The 20,869-nt window shown below is 38.1% G+C and overlaps 1 protein-coding gene across 2 annotated transcripts; it reads right to left on the bottom strand.

The window, feature by feature from the left end:
* Positions 1 to 6,680: 6,680 nt before the first annotated feature.
* capn12 (calpain 12) lies at positions 6,681 to 20,275 on the bottom strand. 2 transcript variants are annotated; one of them, XM_024277999.2, is made up of 22 exons: positions 19,432 to 20,274; positions 19,108 to 19,177; positions 18,411 to 18,529; positions 14,820 to 14,953; positions 14,538 to 14,709; positions 14,381 to 14,464; positions 12,380 to 12,465; positions 12,229 to 12,306; positions 11,983 to 12,155; positions 11,641 to 11,909; positions 11,545 to 11,556; positions 11,355 to 11,434; positions 10,995 to 11,117; positions 10,724 to 10,760; positions 10,567 to 10,638; positions 10,433 to 10,478; positions 10,111 to 10,172; positions 9,053 to 9,121; positions 8,898 to 8,976; positions 8,712 to 8,828; positions 8,198 to 8,250; positions 6,681 to 8,091 (listed from the first exon to the last, which is right to left on the bottom strand). In XM_024277999.2, exons 1-22 carry the CDS (start codon positions 19,630 to 19,632, stop codon positions 8,065 to 8,067), a joined length of 2,163 nt encoding a protein of 720 aa, XP_024133767.1. In that variant the 5' UTR covers positions 19,633 to 20,274; the 3' UTR covers positions 6,681 to 8,064. The 2 variants fall into 2 exon arrangements, with proteins under 2 accessions (XP_024133767.1, XP_024133768.1); XM_024278000.2 differs by lacking the exon at positions 11,545 to 11,556 and having other exon boundaries at positions 19,432 to 20,275.
* Between the last annotated feature and the right edge of the window lie 594 nt (positions 20,276 to 20,869).

Raw genomic sequence — 20,869 nt, 5'->3', positions numbered from 1 at the left:
TCCTTCCTTCCTCCCTTCCTATCTTCCTTCCTTCCTTCCTTCCTTCTTTGTATCCATCTATCCACGTTTCCTCACTCGTTCAGTTGTTCCTCCCTTCCTCTTTTCTATCCATCCATCAATTCCAGCTTCCTTCATTTATTTGTCCATCCCTTCATTCTATTCTTCCTTCGTTTATTGTTCTTTCATTTTTTCATTCTATCTTTCCTCCCTTTCATACATTCTTACTTTTGTTTGTTTATTTATTGCTTCCATCCTCCTTCTCTTCACTTTCCCCACAGCTTGGTTCCTAAAATCATTTCGTTCAGTTTGGTTAACCCCTCTCCGTTTGCTCGTTACGATCCATAAATTTTAGTTGAAACCATTTCTTGTCATGCTATGCCCCCCCTCCCCCACTCATTCTCATCCTTACATAAGGACTGTCGTGTTTTTTTTTTCAGGGACCAGTAAGTGGCAAGGATAAAGGGAGTGAGTGGGTGAGAAAAAGGGAATGATGTGGGGTCTGAAGAACAGAGAGGAAGAGGAAGAGAAAAGATATGGGGGCAGAAGAGAGGACTGTGTGTTCTGTGCACACGTCAGGAACACACAAACCTTCCCGTGTCCCCATCACCACGCTCACCTAGCTGGCCTTTCTCAGCCCACACACTGCTAACCCTCTTCTCCTCACTTTTCATTTCGCTCTTAGGTGTCTCTCTGTATCTCCTTTCTTATTCTCTGCATGGTCCTTCCTTATAAGTCACACCTTCAGCTTCCAGGGGTGCTTCTGTTTGTTATTTGTCCAGTCCAGTGAAAGAAACCTTTGATGACAGCAGCACTCAGGCTGACAATTTTGGTCACAGCGTGTAGCTCAGGAAGAGATCGTGTGAGGACACACTGTTGACCCAGAGTTACAAAGAACAACTCAAACTGCAGGTTTGCTTTGCTACTTTGGGTGATTTGTTGGACTACTGCACAAGATTGCAGTTGACTGTGCTTGAAAATTACTGTGAAACATAGTAAATGTTGGCGGGAAACAGTGACTGACTATTTGAAGTGGAGTTTTATTTTCTAAAGGATTATTTAGTTTAGTTTTTTTTCACTATCTTGTCATTAAACACATACCTGATATTGTAAAAAAAAGAAATAATAGAGTAATGGTTTTGAATTTTAAAACCAGTTTGCAATCTGTTTTTATTTTTTATTTTATTTCAATTTAGCAGTCACAGTTTGACTTCAAAGCCAGGGAATATACACCCAAAGCTAATTTCAGAGACGCTCCTCTGCAGTTCTCAGTTGTAACTAGTCGTTATTTGAGTTACTGTTTCCTTTCTATCTGGTGGAACCAGTCTTAGCCTTCACCTCTGACCTCTGGCATTAACAAGCCATTCCCACACAGAGAACTGTCTCTTTTTCTGAACATTCTCTGTAAACCTGAGAGATGGTTGTGGGTGAAAATCCCAGTAGATCATCAGTTTCTGAAATACTCAGACCAGCCCAATCATCCCACTTCTATCTTTTCAATTATCTTTCTTGTCCATTGTGATGTTCATTTGAACCGCAGCAGATTATATTGACCACGTCTACATGCTGCTAAATGCATTGGGTTGCTGCCATGTGATTGGCCGATTAGAAGTTTGTGCTAACGATCAGTTGGACAGGCGTGTCTGATAAAGTAGTCACTGAGTGTACATCAAATAATAATACAACATTTAAAAAATAAAAGCTTTCACATCCATCTTCAAATCACGCTTGTAAGAATGTTAAAATAGTTTGAATAGCGAGGTGATTATGTGGAATTTGAACCATGAAAAGTTTGAAGCGTATTTTTTGCTGCGGGGCAACAACAATTGCAAAAGACTGACGAAAGCACTTAAGTCTTTGCACATTCTGTCCTTCGTACACGTCAACTCACGTTTTGCATCTCAACCTCCAGCTGCTGCAACGGCTGATTTTGTTGTTGTTTATTTCTGTTCGTTTCACTGTTTATTTCAAGCTCAGAAACAGTCACAAATGACTACTCCTTCAGGGTTCCCTTTAATTCAAAGTGATCTTAATCAGTTGAAATGTTTAAAATAATAATGTAAACTCTTGAGGCTGTGTAAAGAAAGATCTGCTTTGAGTATTTGTCACACAGGAAACCTCGGATCAGGTTTAAGAAATCTGTTAGCTGTTAGTTTTTACCCTCTTTCACATTGAGCACGACTGAACGATCCCTACTATATTAATTCTAGGAGAACTATTAGAATTCAAAATATGATTCTGCATGCTTTTATAAATTTGTATTTTTGTGTTTGTGACCTATAAGTTGATGGCTTTATTTTTGCAGGGGCTCCTTTTGTAAATAAAATAAAGTTTTATTTTGTTTCATTTGAAACTTTCTATTAAGTTGACAAGTTCTGCAACATTTATCTCACTTTAGGTTATATTTGTTATAAAGTTACAATAAAAAAACACTTTTTTAAAAGGCACTTTATTATTACTTTTGTTATAATATTTTCTTTTAGATGATAAAAAGCTGTCAAATGAGGAACAGAGAGTTCATATTGTGAAAAGAAAGTGCTCTCAAGTAATCACCCATTATGACACGCTTGTAAACACTCTCCTAAAATACAGTCTGCATCCAATGCCAACACAAATTCACGTCCTAAAATACTGCGCCTCTGACGACTGAGATAGTACTGCTCATCAAATGTATGCATGAGTGCGCCCAGGCTAAATTTACAGCCAGCAAGCCAGCTTACGCAATCCTCGCCGGTCTCCCTCCTGTCTGTTTGCTGGCTTTAAATCTGACTTCTCAGACCATCCCAGCCCTTCCCAGATCCCACCCACACACTATACGCTACAACTTCAGCACTATTCCTGGACCAGCCCCCGCCGCTGTGACACAAAAATACCAGCACCTCCAAGAACAGACGCCAAGCTTGTCAGAGCATCATCACATCCCACAGGACAGCTGGGAGGAGGGAGAGCAGGAGAGAGGAGCAGGTGGGAAAAAAGCACCGCTGCTGCCAAGAAGGAAAGAATGAACATGTAGATTCAAGGTTTATGTTGTCATCCACACAGATCAGCGACAAACTCTTTTCTTTTTGCTTTGAGCAGCCTGACTATGATGCTGTTTCTTTCACTTTATTTTTCTACTAAACACTGGGAGGCCCATTAGAAACATCAGTTCCAGCATTCAGGGAAAAGAGTAGCAATCTTATCAAAAATGCATCATATTCATAAATACTTACCTATTATTAAAACATGTGACAAAAGCCTTCTTTAAAATGTGCTCAACAGCTGTTGTGTTCTGGGTCTGAGCTGCTGGGTTGACGCCACCTGCTGTTCACATTCTAGGTGAAAGCCTGAAGAAGTCTTGCAGATTCTGGTTACCTTATGGGACCCTAGAGGGCGCTGGGAAGTGCCACGCTAAGCTGAACACTGCGTGAAGTGGAGCAGAACCTCTTCTGGCCTCATAGATTCTGACAAACCTTTCTATAGTGACTTTAATCCAGAGGGAATGAAACATATTCAGTTCTGGAAGCAGAGCAGACCTCTCTGTGCTTCCTCAGACTCTTGGAGTTTATAGGGGTTAGATCAGAGCTTAGATTTATTTTTGGACTGTCTGGCTGGAAACATCTGTGCATTTGACCGTCTCAGGTTTGCTGCAATGGTTTTCAATTATTAAACAGGAGCAAGTCTTCATTAAAAGCAACAGGAGACAATAAGCTCCCACTATGGAAAGATTGACCCTAAGTCTCTCTAGCAAAAGCACATGAAGAAGATTCTGGCTGCATGTTAGTTTAAGTAAGTTCAAATTTGGGTGATTAACATCAGAACTTTCCTTTTTTTTTTTTGAAGTGCTGGTAGAATCATAATCTTCTATCCTTCTCCTTGTTTTTAGAAGTGGAGGAAACTCTTCTTCTGTGCTGGATGCGTTAAGAAATGTGATATCTCAGAATCTTTGGAGTCTCAGAACAACAACAGCTGGAGTTTCCTTTCTTGTCTACATGTTGACATCAAATTAGTGGCATTCACATTAAGAGCTGATATTTGGTTTAACTTTTACTCCCATGGACATTATTTTTTATTGCAGCATCAGTGAAAAACAGCAGTTTTTTTTTTTTAATTCGCAAATAATGTAATACATTATTTTTACTTTAAGACTGAATCAAAGTAGGACATTGCATTTATTTGGTAAATATTGAACTGTTCATTTCAGGTTAGTTTCCGATTCAGGGATCTTGTTTACATGTAAACAACAAAATATAGAAAGAACCCAACAGATAAGCAAGACCAGCATTTGTGGTGATGGAGTCAAGTCTTTAAATATTTTTTTGAGGTCAGATAAGGTGTTCAAGGACCCACTTCAATAAAAAAAAAAATCAAATTTTGTGATTTTAAATTGTTTTTGTGGTGTTTTTCTCACGATGGAGGACATATGTATAAAGAAAATGAAGCTGAAAATTCCATTTCTGAGTATTTCTTTATTAAAAATCATTGGGAATCAGGAGCAGATGAAAATACAGTTGCAAAGCACTTGTCACATAGAAGTTACTACAGCAAGCCACAAGCTCCCTGCGCTGCTTTATTCTGGTGCATCCACTTGCAGATAAATAGATCCATTGACATCTTTGTTTTCCTCGTCTGAGCTGGTATCTGACTCAAAACTGTACAGCTCCAATATTACTCGCCATTTTTGATGCACTGGTAATGTTAGAAAACTGTAAGGTAGTGAGAGAGCATGTAAGCAGATGGATGATGGGAAGGGTGTGCAGAACTGTCACACTCAGAGGCAATTTTCCATCCAACTTCTGCCGCTCTGCAGAAACTTGAAAACAACATAGGTTTTTTTTTAATTTTTATTTTGGCTAAATATTGCATCATCGTAATTAAAAGACCATTGGAAAAGCTTTGAAAGTAGATCCAATTGAAGTGGGATGTCAAAATCTGGACAGGATGCATTTAGGTTATATACCAGCAAAGATGCATCTGAGTAGATCCAAGTTTTGAGGTAGGTCAAATCTTCTACTTAAGTTTGGAATATTTTAGTAAATGACAGAAGGGAATGTTCTAAAACTCTCATCACCAAATCATGGATAGATGATACTCAACGGATGGCAGAGATGTTTCACACATTCACGACTGGTGTGAAGTGCAAATGTATGCTTAACAATTCCATGAGGCAGGGATTAATAAATTAGAGTAAATTAAATTCACTTATATCCCAGCTGTCATTAGCAAAGAGACAAGGATTGCTAAATTAATCAAAAATTGGGGGGAAAAAAACCACTAAATTAATTATATTACAGGTTGAGAGTCAAGTTGAAAATTGAGGTTTTGGAAACAAAATTGTGGGTTTTTAAAAAAAATGTTTAATGACTGAACACTTACAGGAGAAGCATAAGTTGTTCACTTTAAAAACCATCTGCACAAATAAAATAAATGGTTTTAAAGGAATGAAATACCAAAAAAAAAAAAACATTAGGATGTTTAGAATGTTCAGCAAATTCACAAGAATCAGTATTGTGGGCTCCTTCTCCCTGTCCTCGCTTCCATTCTGTTGCCTCCTTCCCTCTCCATCACAATGTAAATGGACGGTTGCTGAGGGCAACCTGTGTGTACTCACCTAATGATGAGCAGGAAACGCTTTGTGTGTATGTGTGTAAGAGCAGCGCTACTATTAATAGCAGCATGTGTAGAAAGGACATCTGCTGGCTTGTGGACGTGCGTGCCTGTGAGTGGATGCCCACCTGTGTGTGTGTGCACGGGTGTGTGCCAGAGGGAAAGACGAAAGCCTGTAAAACGAGGGAGGAGGAAGTGGATGCAAATTGTGAGACTCAGACAGTTACTAGAGAGAACAGGAGGGGGAGAAAGAGTGCAGGATGGATGGAGGGAGTGAGGGAATGTGGTGGAGGAGGGGGCGAGTGAGCGTTGACGCTGTACGTGGCGTCAGAGCGATAAGAATAGAGATGGTGCGTATAGCTGAGACATCACCCTCACACCCTCAATGGGGCAGGCAGTGCTCACTCTGAACGTATGTGTCACCCAGTGCATGTGTGTGCCCAGATATTTCCCAGAGTATGTTACATGTTCATGGGTGAGCCAACTGTTGGGGTTGCGGCGACCCTTTTTTTTTCTTTATTTAGTTGTGTAATTGTAGTTATGACATCAAGTTTATACAACTTTTTCAGAAACATTTTCTCGCCTCATAGAATACAATTTTTAAACAGTATATAAAAGGTATTGCAGTAACATGACAATTGCAGCAAATATTAAAATTGTAGTTTTCAAATGAAAACCTAAATCCAACACTTTTTTGATTAAAAAAAGCCTAAAATGATAGACGAAACAGAACCAGAATCAGTCCTGAAACAACATATCTTAGACTGCAATGACCCTCTCCTGCAGGGGTGGGTAAACTACAGCCCGGGGTCATACAGTATGTGGCCCATTAAGCCATTTAATCCGGCCCGCTACAACAAAATAAATTACATTGATGATTATTTTAATGTTTTGTATTTCCCTGTAAATTTGGTGCTCCCCAAATGAACTGACTTAAGTTTAGGTGCAAAAAGTTATTTTGCATTCATGTTGTGTTGAAAGATTTGTTGTTTTCCTCACATTCATGTGTGTTTTTCGAGTCAGATTTTCATTTTTTTGATCATTCCAACACAACAAACAAAGCGTTTTTCTAAATGTTTGTTTTTCCCTGAAAGACATCAACAGATTAGTGCATTTGGCACTAAAACAGGAATAAAACCAACGTTTTTGAATAAAAATAGCATGTTTTTGTCCAGATTCCATGTTTGTTTCTTTCTCATATGAAGTTGCTTACCAAAACACTTCATGCATCTGATCCGACCCGTCTGTCCAGTTTAGAACCCTTTGTGCCCCATGAGTAAAAAAGTTTGCTAATTTCATTTAATACATTTTCATGAATTGATGGAGAAAATCAATTTCCTAATTGACTGAATGTTCAGCCCTGAATTGAGACTAAGATCCCTCTATAACTTGAATAATAGTATCAAAATGAATAACGATGGTACACAGTTTAAAACAACAAAAACAAGCTTGAAACTCTTGGAAATGTATAAATTATAAAATAACAAACCCACCTAGACAATGTATTGTCTACAAATAATGTTAAGGTCTTTTGATGCTTATCTTTATTGATTTTTTTTTCTTTTTGTCTTGTATATTTAAAGAATTATCATACGTTCAATATGTAAAAATGTTTACATAAAATATTATCAAATTCAGTGGAGAACTAGTATTCTTTCTACCCACTCATTTTTTGTACTTTATCACTTTTTCTATATTATGTTCATATTTTTGAATTAAATCGTGCGATTGAAAATCAATCAATCAATCAATCAATCGCTGCTTGTTTGCCCACCAGTTCTTCACCACTTTTTTGTTCACAGATTGAATTACTGAATAATTATTCTTTTGATTTTTCACTTTTAAAGATATAATAATATGATTTAACGTGACAATGGCTGTTGCCATATTTAATTTTATTTTTCTCGTTATTTCGTTTTGTTGTGTACTTTATTTCCGTCAGAGTGGTACCTCTGCATTTTTTGTGGATCTTTGTTTTCCTGTGTCCTCATCCAGGTTCGTCCAACTGCCACTTCTTTCCCCCTGACTTGGTTTGCGGACACTTTATTTTCCTTTTTTTACCCCAGCATACTAAAATTAAAGTATCTTTCTTCCAACTTCCCCTACAGAACATTTTGACATTAACGTTTAATTGTCAAAATACAAAAATGTTGAGAAACCTTCTTTTTTTAACACATACCCAATTCCTTTATTGAAAACCTAAGTAAAGGTTACAGCTAATTGTCTTTGATATTTCAACAGTTATTTTTAGATGTATCAAAAGAAGAAATGTAGTATAATTTTTTAAAGAAGCTCTAAACATTTTAAAACACATTTACTATTTCACTTATAATGGATTTTTATGTGAAGAAACCAGAAAGACAACAAGGTGGGAAATGAAATTCAGAAACTGTTAATAATAAAAGCTGGGTAAACTCAAGTTTATAATCCTTTTTGCTCATTTTAAACGTGGGGCACGTCTTGGCAGGTACTTTTTTGTCTTCACACGGTCAGAAACCGAAGCAGCCACTGTGGAGGAGCAATAAGACACCAGTGAGAATGACAGGAACCCAAACCCACTTCAGGCTCAGATCGGAATGACAGCAGGACGGGCCGTGTTTGTCCGGATACTCACAGCATTGATCCCTCTGTTTTTTACCTCCTCACTCGTCTCTGATTCATACAGAGCTGAAAAGAAGACAGAAGAGGATGAGTCACGCTTGTCTTTGCAAAGTCTCAGGAACTTGTACATTCAGAGTAGTGCTTTGGAGCCTCAATTAAATCTGAGTTTACTTCCTGACAACGACAGTACACTAACATGTCATAGAAGAACATGGGACTCGTGGAGAACATCTCCCATCATGAATGTAGGAGGTAATTGTAGTGTTTTTTAATGGAAGAAAGTGTAAAAAATGTCTCAGTTTAAGTTTTTAGTCAATTCCACACATATACAAGTACATATGAACTAAAAAAATGTAAACAACAGTTTTTTCTGCTGTAAATTGTAGATGCTGAGGGATGCCACTCCTGTGACAAGCTAAATCCCTCTCAGCTGGATCTGAAAGGACTTTTTAAATGCAAAAAGACAGTTCATGAATGTACAGCACCAGCAAGTTGGTTTTATGCTTTGGTCAATGAACGTATGTTACCAAAGAGCTTGCGGAGCCTGGTGATGCATGACACGAAGCAATGGAAGGGCATGTGAAGCTCTCCAGTCACAAACCGCTCCGACAGCAGCTGCATCACAGACGAATCGCACTTCATCCCTGGAAAAAGACGGATTATCAGAGATGTGAACTCTGCCTTCTTTTCCATATGCAATGTTGTGTGCATACCGACAGCATCCAGAGCCACGCTGAACTCAAAGGGGCTCATGGTTCCAGAGGAGTCCTCATCGTACTGGACAAAGATGGACTGAAAAAGAAAGGAAAAGCTGATATGACATGAACTCTTCGGGGCTGGAAAACACACAAAATGCGTAAAGATGCACCTGCAGACTGCGCACATCAGACATCAGGGTTTGTGCCTGCTTGCGGCTGAGAGTGGATCGTCCTTTAGTCTGTCTGCAGAGTTAGGACAAAGAGAGGAGGGGATTCTGCAAAACTGCTGTGTGCAAAGATGAAGAGGACATGTGTCAAAGTCAAGGCCTGGGGATTCTATCCGGGCCTCCAGATCATTTATTTTATTGACATTAATGGCCCAATGTTATCTTGCACTTATCTCTAACTTAAGATTGACAACATATATTTTTATGGAGAGTAAAATATTGAAAGTTATTAAAGGTTTAAGTTGATTTGTTCTAGAATAATATTCTTGCTTTTTTATCATTCATAATTATGTTAAAAAGTTATGGTTTTAAAGTTTTAAAAATTTGCATTCTGCCAGCTTTTTGGAATATTTTGGCATTGACTAAGATTTTTTAGACTATTTTGGAGTTTAGCTAATATTTACACACTAGCTAAGTTGGGTAATTTCGGCTTTTTAAAAGTCTTTTAGGCTATTTTGAAGTTTGGCTAATATTTCAAGTGGTAGCAAACTATTTTGGCTAATTTTGGCTTTTTTTGAATAGTTTTTTAGGCTATTTTGAAGTTTAGCTATTTTTTGAGCTACACGCTAGCTGTTTTGGCTAGCCTAGTTTTTTTTATTTTATTTTTTACGTTTTTTAGGCTAGTTCGGCATTTAGCTAATATTTTAGCAGGCTATCAGCTTTAGTGTTTTAAGCTGTTAACTTCAGCGTTTTTAGCTATCAGCACCAGCATCTTAAGCAGCCAAATTCTGCTTACAGCATTCAAACTAGCATTATCGCAGGTAATGTTATATATCTAGATCATAATTATGTTAAAAAGTAAAGGTCTTAAAGTTTTTTTTTTTTATTTAGCTGTAGAGTGTTTAATAAATGTTTTTTTCCTGTTCGGCCCGTGACCTAAGGTGTGTTTTGGATTTTGGCCCCTTATGCGATTGAGTTTGACACCCCTGATGTAGGGGGTCATTGTGTGTCTCCCAATATTTGTACAAAAAACTACAAGTTACTGTGTGATAAAAGGATACATTCATTCCAAAGATTAGCTGTCTGACAATGTCCAGCGGTAGATGGTATATTTGTTCAAGAACTGAAAAAAGAAAAGAGACAGATTTAGACCAGTGGAAGACAAATGGGTTTAAACAGAAATTAAATATATAACAAAAGGCTAATCATGTTCAAATGTAATTCTACCAAAATCATGTCAGCTAGAGAGCAGAAGTGAGGATCTGTGACCTCTGCCACTTCAAGCCTCTTGTGCTTGAAGCATTTTGCTACGTTACTGCCATCTAGTGGTCAAAGGATCTCATGAACATTGAGGTGAACAAGTAATATAGTTAGTGGCCCAACCTGAGTTCAACATCTTCATGACCTCTTTGGCGTTGAGTCTGCCATCCTGTCAGGAACACATAATATTGAAATTGCTTCAATACTTTGTTGATATTCCGGAAATGTTAGTGTGCAAATGTAGGAGCACTTCTTACAGGGCCAGATTTTTTATTGAAAGTGCTCTCAACTCGCATTTGATCTTCTGGAGAAACAGGAGCGGCCATAACCTGAAAGACAAGCACATATAAACACAAAGAAACCTGTATCTTTTTTTGGCAGGAAACTTCAGATGCGGCATGTCTATAAACTCACTGGTAGATAGCTGGAGGTGCAGCTAAAATCATTCGTCCTGGAAATAAAAATATCAGTATAGCTCAAAAATCTATTATATTCAATAATATTATTACTTTAACTCATTTGATCTTTGTGATTAATTTTGTAGATGGTGCATCATAATTTATACTTTTATAAATTACATTGATTTAAACAATCTTCTGTCACTAAAAACAGATTCATGGTGGCCTGTAAACAAAAGTGCTAGAATGTTTTAAACATGTCATGAAATCGCGTTCGGTTCTCTCACCCCAGAGTGTTTTTGATCTTGGAGAAAATGCGAATAAAGAACTCTCCGGCCTTGTCCGGGCGGTACGTGGATCCCACGATGATGTAGTTCCCGGGATCCAGCCGCAGTTTCCTCCACACTCCTCTGTGATGAAAAGGTCATTTTTAAAGGGATTGGTCAGGTTAACCCCTTGATGCTTCAAGTTATTTTTCTCTATGAAAAAATGTTTTCACTTTTTTTTTTTTGCTTTAAAGTCATGAATTAAGGCAAGTTTGGAGCAGAAGGGGTTTGCATCAACAGGCGCCACTTAACAGCAATTTCAAGTTGATTTCATTTTAAGTTTGAGCTAACCATTGTAGAAAAATGTGGTTGATCTTTTACCTCTGAGCCTTGTATTTTCCAGAACGACCCACTGGGCGGTTACTCATGAAGAAACTGCGGTCCAGACAGTTACCTTGTTGCTAAGAGGAGAAAAGATTGAAAAGTAAAAACATTATATGATATTTTTCTGTAACTTTGTATTTTCTTTTAGCAAGTTTATGGCAATTGCTTATAATGGTAAGGTGCTAACCTCAAGAGGAACCTAAAGAACAAAGAAAAACATGATTGTTAGGAATGAGGTTTGATGATTTATGAAGAAAGAATAAACAAAGAATGAAAAAATGACCTTGTAGACGTGGAAAGCAATGTACATAAAGTTAATCTGGTCATTCTGCCTGCCGTTTTTCTGCAGAAGCTCCACCAGAACAGTGCACTGCTTTGCTCTCTTCTTCTGCTTCTCCACTCTCGTCTTCTCCTCTGAGCTCATCATCTCATTGCCCTCATCTATTTTGTCTTCATCGTCGTTATCGTCCTCTTCCTCCTCACTGTCCTCCTCGTCTTCCTGGTCCTGCTCTCTGAGCACCAGCTGGAACTGTGGGTTCTTCCAGAAGGATCCTGACAGAAAATATGGCAGAAAGTTTCAGTAAGGAATGTTCCAGCTGGACTTCATCAACAGCTGCAAGCGTACTGTTGTATCGTCGGCTTCCACCAGCGGAGAACCCAGGTGCCCAGGATCCTTTGTGCTCACTGATAACCCAACCTCCCGGGCTGGCAGATGCATCCCCCTCTTCAAAAGAGTCCGGACTCACGCTGCAGACCTCCACCACGTTGAAGATTCGGCTAAAGTCATCTGCGCTGATCCTGAGGGACACAACACCTGAATAAAACCCCTGATGCAAGATGACACAGGAGATTCAGTACTTCTGCTTCATACCAGAACTCTCCGTCTTCTTTGATTTTCAGCTCAATTTGTTGCTTCTCTGATGCGTCAAGGCTGTTCCACTCGTTGCCCCTGCAGCCGCACACCAACGCACACCAGCTCAACATCCATTCATATCAGAAGATCTGTCATCAGAATCCCATACTTATCACTCCAGGGTCCAGAGTATTCAATAAAGCCCCACGGATTCCTCAGCCTCAGCAGTAAAACCTCCTCTGACCCTTTCTTCACCTGCAGTGAAGAGCAAAATGTTAAATTGTCACTAGATTAGATTAGATTAGATTAGATTAGATTAGATTAGATTAGATTAGATTAGATTAGATTAGATTAGATTAGATTAGATTAGATTTGTTTGGACTGGACTTGACTAGACTAAACGAGACTAGATTATATGGAAAGGGGACTGGATAAGATTAGTAAGGTATCGTAGGGCATATCTGGTTGGATAGGATAGGATCAGATTAGATTGGAATAGATCCAGTCAGATTATATGTATGTTTTATTTGTGCTTTTAACTGTACAGTGTCCTTGAGAGCCCTGAAAGGCCCTTTAAATAAGATGTATCATTATTATGTTTATATTATTATTATTATTAGATTAGACTCTTAATTCCAAAATAAAGTTTAATGGTCTTTTATGTCTTCAAAAGAGTCAAATGAAAGGATTCGAGCAATTATGATCATTTAAAAAATGATCATAAGTTAGACACAGTTTCAGAAACTAAAAGAGTGATGCTTCCTTTTACAGCACAATACTTACAAGGTAATTAAGAGGTATTTGAATGGTACTTTTTTGTACCCACTGGGTATTCATGGTTTATTTACAGGGTACTTTTTATGGAACCTACTGGGCACTTACATGCTATTTTTGTACTTACATGGTACTTGCTGTGTATTTATGTGGTACTATTTGGTTCATACTTATGTAGTACCTGCTGGGTATTTATATAATTCCTATTGGGTGTTTATGCTGTACACAATGGGTTTTTACATACTACCTACTGAGTATTTACATGTTGTGGTAATCTGTCTTTTATAGTACTTGTAAGAACAAGGTAAGTAGGGCTGACTTTCTTTGATAGACTTGTTGCATCTTGCTTAAGGGGTAAATACCAAGTAATACTCACATACCCAGCGTCTATTACTGCAAGTACCATGTTGTAGAGTAGAAATGGGGCTGACTTTATTTTTCACAGTCCACTTTTATTGTACTTCAGAGGTAGTCTCTTTGTAACTACTTTCTCATTTTAAATGGTCCATAGCACAAAACCCCCTAAAAATCAACATCTAAAATTCACATAAAATAAATGGGACTGTGTACTTACTCTGTTCTCATTAATAGTAAGTACCCTGAAAAAAAAAACAATAACAGTCCACTTTTATTGTACTTCAGAGGTAGTCTCTTTGTAACTACTTTCTCATTTTAAATGGTCCATAGCACAAAACCCCCTAAAACTCAACATCTAAAATTCACATACAATAAATGGGACTGTGTACTTACTCTGTTCTCATTAATAGTAAGTACCCTGAAAAAAAAACAATAAGGTACCACATAAGCACTATGTAATTAACCATCTTCTAACATATGGTGAGTACCATCAAACACAAATAAACTTGCTAAGTACATAGAAGCCAATTCAAGGCATTATTTCATAGTATTTCAGTGGTAGTTTCTGTTTACCTACTATGTTGTTACACATTGTAAATACCATCAAACACAAAATATGTGAAGAAGTATATTAAAGATAATTATTTGTACTTACCTTGTTCTTACATCTAATAAGTACTATAAAAGACACATTAACACAATATGTACATACCCAGTATGTACCAGTGTGTACAACATAAATACCAAATAGGAAAAATATAAAATAAATATCCAGTAGGTACCACAAAAGTAAGAACCAAATAGTACCACATAAATTCACAGCAAGTACCATGTAATTCCCAGTAGGTCCCATTAAAAAGTACCATTAAAATACACTTTAGTACCCAGTAAGTAAAGAAAATTACCATGTACACACCACTTAAATACCCTTTAAGTACTGTACTGTAAGAGGAAGCGTCACCACTAAAAGAGAAAGTGTGAAATCAAGGTTCTAAAGATGAAAATAAACTGCAGAGGTCCATCTAACACCCCCACTGACTTTGTGAGTCTCAGTGATGGCGTAAGCATGGCCCTTCACCAGTCCATCTGCCGTCACTTTCCCAACTTCACGGGAGTTGCAGGCCTGTAGGAACAAGAGAATGTTGTTCAAGCCGAGTTCTCGAACACTAGTGTTCTTCAGGTGTGGTGTTCTGTACCTGGATGAACGAGCTGAGCAGACTACCTCTGGACAGCGCCGCGGTCAGAGACCTCCAGAGCACCTGAGGGGTACGAGAGGAGACCAAAACGGAGCGTGCAATCCCTCCGGTGAAATCCTCCATACCTTCTGAAATGTTACCCCCCTTCAGGCTGGCGTAGGATCCCACTAACCTGCGGAGGAGGCAAGACGTTCATCTGGAATTATATATCTTAATCCTAGTGAGCATAGTGTGATCTCAGACATTACAATCCAGAAGCATATGTTGAGAGTGGCAACTGACTTGGCATAGGCCTTCTCCACCAGAGCGCTCCAGAACTCATTGCGGGTGTTAGAGTAGCTGAAGAGCAGACGGCCTTCCCGTACTGGCAGCCTGTCATCCACAACCACCTCCACCCACTCACCATACTGCCAGAACTGCCACAGGAAGAGGAAACCAGTGAAAGGAGAGGAAGACTGGAAGTAATGAGTCAGGAGTTATGACAGCATGAAAAGCATATTGTGAACTTGAACAATGTGGCTTCAACCTTCCTCCCTAAGATGAATATTCATAGTTTTGGCAGCAGAAGTAAGATGTAAACGTGCCACATACTCATGTGAGTCATCTCAAACAATAAAGATTAGTCACTCTTTACATTGAGAGCAGTTTGTATGGATGAAGTGTAATCCATAGTAATTCTTACTGAAATTACGTAAGAATGTTTTCTGAGGATAATCAATGAGATCTGTATTTTGCTACTTGATAAATCTGCACTCGATCTGATTAGGACCAGATTAAAAAAGAAATAAAATATTACTCAATAGGGGCAGGATTAAAAAAAATTCCCACAACTTTAAAAGCAACACTCATTTAATGATAATTCACTTTATTTAATCTTATGCAACTTGTGCGTGTACTGTATGCATGAGTGCAAATATGTCTACTTATGATTAAGAGTAATAACACTGTCAAGAAGATAGCATCATCTTTTTTCCTCTTTTTTTCTCTGTTTAACTATATTAATAAATATCTGAAGTGTATTGAATTTAATTATTTTAAGAAAGTGTCTAATCACACCTAATTTTCGAAATACTGAGCTTTTTTCTTTCCCAGAGGAAAGGCTCAGGTTCAGGTTAGGGTTACAGTTAAGTTAATAAACCTAAAATAATACTCATCTAAAATGAATTTCTATCCATATTGGGCTCATTTGCATCTAAATAAGTGGAAATATCAGCCTTCTTTTAATGCTTGAAATTCACAATCAAATCAAATATCAATTTTTTAACCCTCGGGATCATGAGGCTGCCAGAGGCTAATCCGGTTTCTGTTGGGTGAAGGCGGGGCACACTCTGGATAGGTCGACAGTCTGTTGAAGGACACAAAATCTCTACCACAGGCACACCTAGGGACAATTTAGATTAGCCAATTAACCTGTGACGCTTGTTTCAGGACTGTGGGAGGAAGCCCAGAGAGAAAACCCACACATGTATGGAAAGAACATGGAAACTCAACATAGAAGAGTCCCAGCTGGGATTTGAACCAGGGCCTTTATTGCTGAGAGGCCAGCACACTAATAATTATGTAACTGTGCAGCATTAGATCGAATCGAATCGAATCCAAATTAAAATCCAAATCCAAATCAAATCAAATGAAATAATTTTAAAGACAGTTATTTTTCCTGTTTATCAGTTTTAACTATACATCTTTTCAGTGCAAAAACACACTATGACTACAAAGCTTTCTGAACTAAAGCAGCTAGATTCATTCTGAAAAAACATGCAGCTCATTAAAAAAAATCAGTGGTACGTGGATGTGTATCACTGAGAAATGCTGTTCCCACAACATCAGGACAGGCCTGGACTGGCCTTAACCGCTGCAGGTGTCTGTGGCCCAGGTGAGGTCTGGGATACAAATCTGTCCAAATACTATCATTAGAGATGCGTTTTTGTTACTCATACTAAGACATACTCAAAGCACTGCAAGGATTACAGGTGAAAGTAGCATGTTGTTAAATTAAATTCTTGGTTTAATTAGTCTAACTGATGAATGGAGGCTGCTGTCGTGATCTCTAAAGTCTGTTAAAATGTGTGTGTGATTATACATAATACTTTTTAGAGACATTTTTGTTGTATTCTTTTAACTTTTTAAGTGAATTTAATGAGTATGTTTGGTCCAAAAACAAGAAAAATTATATTTTGTCAAAGTTCAGCCAAAGAACAAATACGTAAAGCAGTGCGTCCAGAAGCAGGAAACTACAAAAACGTGTGTGTCCTGATCTCTTGAGGGATGCAGTCAGTTGCTGCATGTCTGGACTCCTCTTACAGCACAGGACCAAATCCGTTTCCTCTCTGTTCTGTCCTGCTTGTTCAGTCATGCCACATTCTCTCCAACAGTCTGAGGGTCCAAAGCTCCCGGGCAGGAGAGGAACAAACTGAAAACATCCCTGACAGCAGGCTGTTATATCTAAATCTCATCACTGCTGGGTGAGTCAACGCCGTTGGATGCAGCTGCATGCTTTGGATTGTCATTATGGCATAACTAGATACATTCCTGTTGAGAAAGTCTGCCGAAAAAAAAAGATCCAGACCAGATAAACTTTAATAAATTTAATAATACTGTCTTGTTTCTACAAAAAAAAAAACAAATGCTTTAGGCCTGAAATTTACCTTTCTGACAGGTTTATACTAATATTTCAGGAGATGAAATATCAAATTTAGTAGAAAAAGATTATCTTGCGCTTTTGTCTAAAGGAAAAAAGAATTTTAAACACATATCCTATAGATGTACTTAACTTAGTTTGAGTCTGGTTGCATTGTGGGTAATGTAGGATTTAGACATGAATTCCGATCTTCTGCTGGAGGACTCTGATGTGAAGACCATTAGATACATATCTCCTGATTGACTCAAAAGTATTAGATTTTTCTGTCTTATTGACAAAAATGACAAATATTTTGTCATAGCAAGTAATAAAGAGTGCCAAATTATAACTTTTCGTTTTAAAAATAACATTTTTTCCCTTTAAAACTGTATGTTTGTTTATTTTTACTACTACCCAGTGTGTTTCCAATAGCAACTTACCAAAACAAACAATTGGATATGAAGTTGTTGAAGTTTTAAACAATTTAACGTGTTTTTTGTAAAGTTGTTGAGTTTTGCAATATGGACAAACATGGGTATTTCCAGATTTTGAATGGGACTGGGTTGTAACTGCAACTGGAGTTCTTAAATCTCTAAATCAGGGGTCACTACCTGGTAGATCGTTTCTTGAATGTTTCACTTACTCTCAACAATGATAAAATTACAGATACAGTGGATTTGTGTTTATTATTTTTATGCTTATAAAATACCAGATTTTGATGGTTGTGTCATTTGTTTCTGTTTTATTTATTCATTGCATCTAAAAAGTCACAAATAAAGTCATGAAGTCTACAGTTTAAAGCAGATTCAATCAAATAAAGTTGCCAACCTGCTGAAGATCCTTCTGAACTGAGGAAATTTGTAAAAGGGACATTTAGGAATTTTACCAACAGAAAGGCTGAATTAGGCAGGAATCTTTTCAGAAACTCCAAAAAAATCCTCTTGGGAGGTGTTTAATTTGTGGAAGAAGTCAGTGAGGGCTAGTGGATCCTCATTTCATCTAATTTTCTTGGTGATATTGATTATTTTCCTGGTATAGTTCCTGTCGTTTGTGTTTTATGTTATGTGACATTAAATACTGTTTTAGATTGTTGTGAACTGATATTAATTACATGCAGATGTACCACCAATCCTTGGCTACTTAAAAATATTTTAGACATTATTTTGTTTCCAGATGTTAAGTTCAAGAATTTTTTCCTAACTGGACTTCTTTAAATTTTAGTTGAAGACAATGCAAGAGCATGACTATTGTCTCACCCTAAAGCGAAAGATCCCTGCGTAAGGGTCACTCAGGGTTTGGTTGGAGGGCACCACCTTCACAAAGAGTGTCGGGTGGATGGTCAGAGCAGATAAAGCCGCCAGGAGCCAACAGTCACCTAAAAAACAAAGAACGAAAAGAGATTTTTCTTCTTTTAAAGTTGCAAGTGAATCTTACTTTAGTGGGGCCTTCAGGCTTCACGTGTCCTGTAGGTCATGTACACTCGTACACATGCTATTATACACATTCTCCGCTAACAGCAAACATCTGTTTCGCTGGAGTGATTTAGCACTAACTGTCAGCATCTTTGTGAAACAAACGGAGCTGCAAGTTTTAAACAGAACCACAGAACGAAAGAGAATACAATGCTGCAGATGTTGATGTGTCACAGAGAAAACCTTTAACTCTGAAATGCAAAAAAGAGAAACAAATAGAAAACAGACTGAACAACAACAATTTTAGTGGAGCCCTAATGCACATAAAAGCTTAGCTGGAGGAGGGAGAGACCCCCAGCCTGTTTGGGCTGTACAGTATCCCTCCTCTATAAAACGACTCCCCTGCTGTGCGTTTGAAGTATTGGAGCTTTAAAAATAGAAGCCAGCTGCTGGAGGAAAGTTTCACCTATTTGGATTTTATTTGCTGAGTTTTAACACTTATGCAGCAGAATTTGGGGCAAAACAAATGAGCAGAACTCACCCAGTTGGCCCTGACAGATGTCAGTGGTCCCAGTGGTGCCCTCCACAAACACAGCATCCGGACTGATTTCCTTCAGAGAAGCAAAACAGATGAGCCAAGTGAGAACAGATCTTTAATGTGGGTCTTATTTTTTTATTTTTTTAAATACAGTAGTAGCTTCAATTTTTTACATTGAACATTTTAAAAACATATTTTTTTTGGGCACTCAGCTCTTACTTTAAAAGATGTTACATACATTCAATGCATCAAGAAAAGTAATTAATATTTGAAAGAAAATGTGATCTGAAAACTTTATTTTAACAGATGAAATTTGTGAGGTCACACCTTGGGTCGTTTCCACGTGATTGCCTTTCCTGGACTGGGATCTTCAGGCATCCCGATGGACTTCTTCTCAGCTGGGAATGTTGGGTCTGAAAACAGCTTCTTGGACTTGAGGCTCTGCTCCCGGAGAGTTTCGTAATCCTGGTCCCGAAACTTGATGGGGTTCTCAAATGACCCGACGGGTGTCTCGTTGCTGGAAGTCATGCTGCCAAATGATGCGCTAAAACGACTGAGGTACGGGATGCAGAATGTGCGAGCGGCATGTGCTTAAATAGTCCGCACACACCCACCAGATCCACAGCCAGGACCACTGGAGCGCCTCCCCGAGCGGAAAGTTACGCATGGCGCCTGGAGGCGCAAAAACTGGAGTCTTAGTAATGACACGCTGCCAACAGAGGCTTTGAATTCTCTAATGCAATCCATCAGCACCACTCTTTGCAGATGGATCCCAAAAAAAAAAAACTACCCTTCCACTGTTCACAACCTGCACTTTAAGTTTGCTGTCATGCATTTTCCAGAAAACTTTGACAGAAATTCCAAGAATTGCTAAAATTGAAGAAGGCCTTCCTACTTCAATAAATTCCCAGAAAAAAAACTTTCATATAATTTCACGTTGGAACATGCAGTTTCTAAGAACTGTAAGAAATAAAGCCCTCCAGTATAGATTTTACAACTCACACCAAACTGTTTCACAGTGAAAATGTAAGTTTGGACAAAGTTACAGCAAAACATCAAAATTTAAAACAGAAAGATGTTTATGAAGGTTTGTTATTTTATTAAAAAAAAACAATGCATTTTTCCCCCAGATCTAAATTATGTAGAATTAGATGATCAAAGCACCCTGAAGATGGAAGAAGCAGAAATATTTTTAAGTTTTAAATTCCTTTAACTTGCAGGAGTGTTAAAAATATCCCCCTCAGGAGCTGCTTTCTGTGCAGCTGAAGCATCCACTCACATTGGCTGATGTTGCCGGATGTGTGGGGCGGGGCTTAAGACATAAAGTTCAGTGCAAATACTATAAAAAAATGGCACTTTCTTCTAAACAAGTCATGACACATGAAATTCCTATTACTCATTAAATAATTGATCATTTGGGTTTGTTGCATCAGATTTTTTTTTCTTTCTTAAAGTATGTTTTTGAAGTTTTTGTTCCTATTGAGAGCAAACTTAAAGTTTTAATTCATGTCAAATTATTCTGACATCACAGGTCAGGTTTATATGAACATGGAATTTTCAGAATTCCAAAGGTATTCAGAACAAAACAAATCTAGAATGTTGTCTGACAAACAGTGTAAAGAAACAGAACAGTCTGTACCTACAGGTGCGACGCTGCTCTGCTGAGGGGCCCTTTCAAAGGTCAGAGGAGACATCCGCGGCAGTTCCTCAAAACCAGCGCTAGGGGGCAGTCTATTCCACCGAAATGTTCAAAGCTCGTGGTGAA

This window comes from Oryzias melastigma, linkage group LG13 (genome assembly GCF_002922805.2).
Source record: "Oryzias melastigma strain HK-1 linkage group LG13, ASM292280v2, whole genome shotgun sequence".
NCBI classification, from domain to species: domain Eukaryota; kingdom Metazoa; phylum Chordata; class Actinopteri; order Beloniformes; family Adrianichthyidae; genus Oryzias; species Oryzias melastigma.
This window is presented reverse-complemented; position numbering and strand designations above follow the sequence as displayed.

What these genes read in the sequence shown, in the direction of transcription:
- capn12 (XM_024277999.2), bottom strand. Translation starts at nt 19,632, where the DNA reads ATGACTTCCAGCAACGAGACACCCGTCGGGTCATTTGAGAACCCCATC. An exon ending in TCTGGACCCTGGAGTGATAA is followed by an intron (nt 12,307 to 12,379) that starts GTATGGGATTCT and finishes GTGCGGCTGCAG; the next exon opens with GGGCAACGAGTGGAACAGCC. An exon ending in AAAGAAGACGGAGAGTTCTG is followed by an intron (nt 12,156 to 12,228) that starts GTATGAAGCAGA and finishes TGTGTCCCTCAG; the next exon opens with GATCAGCGCAGATGACTTTA.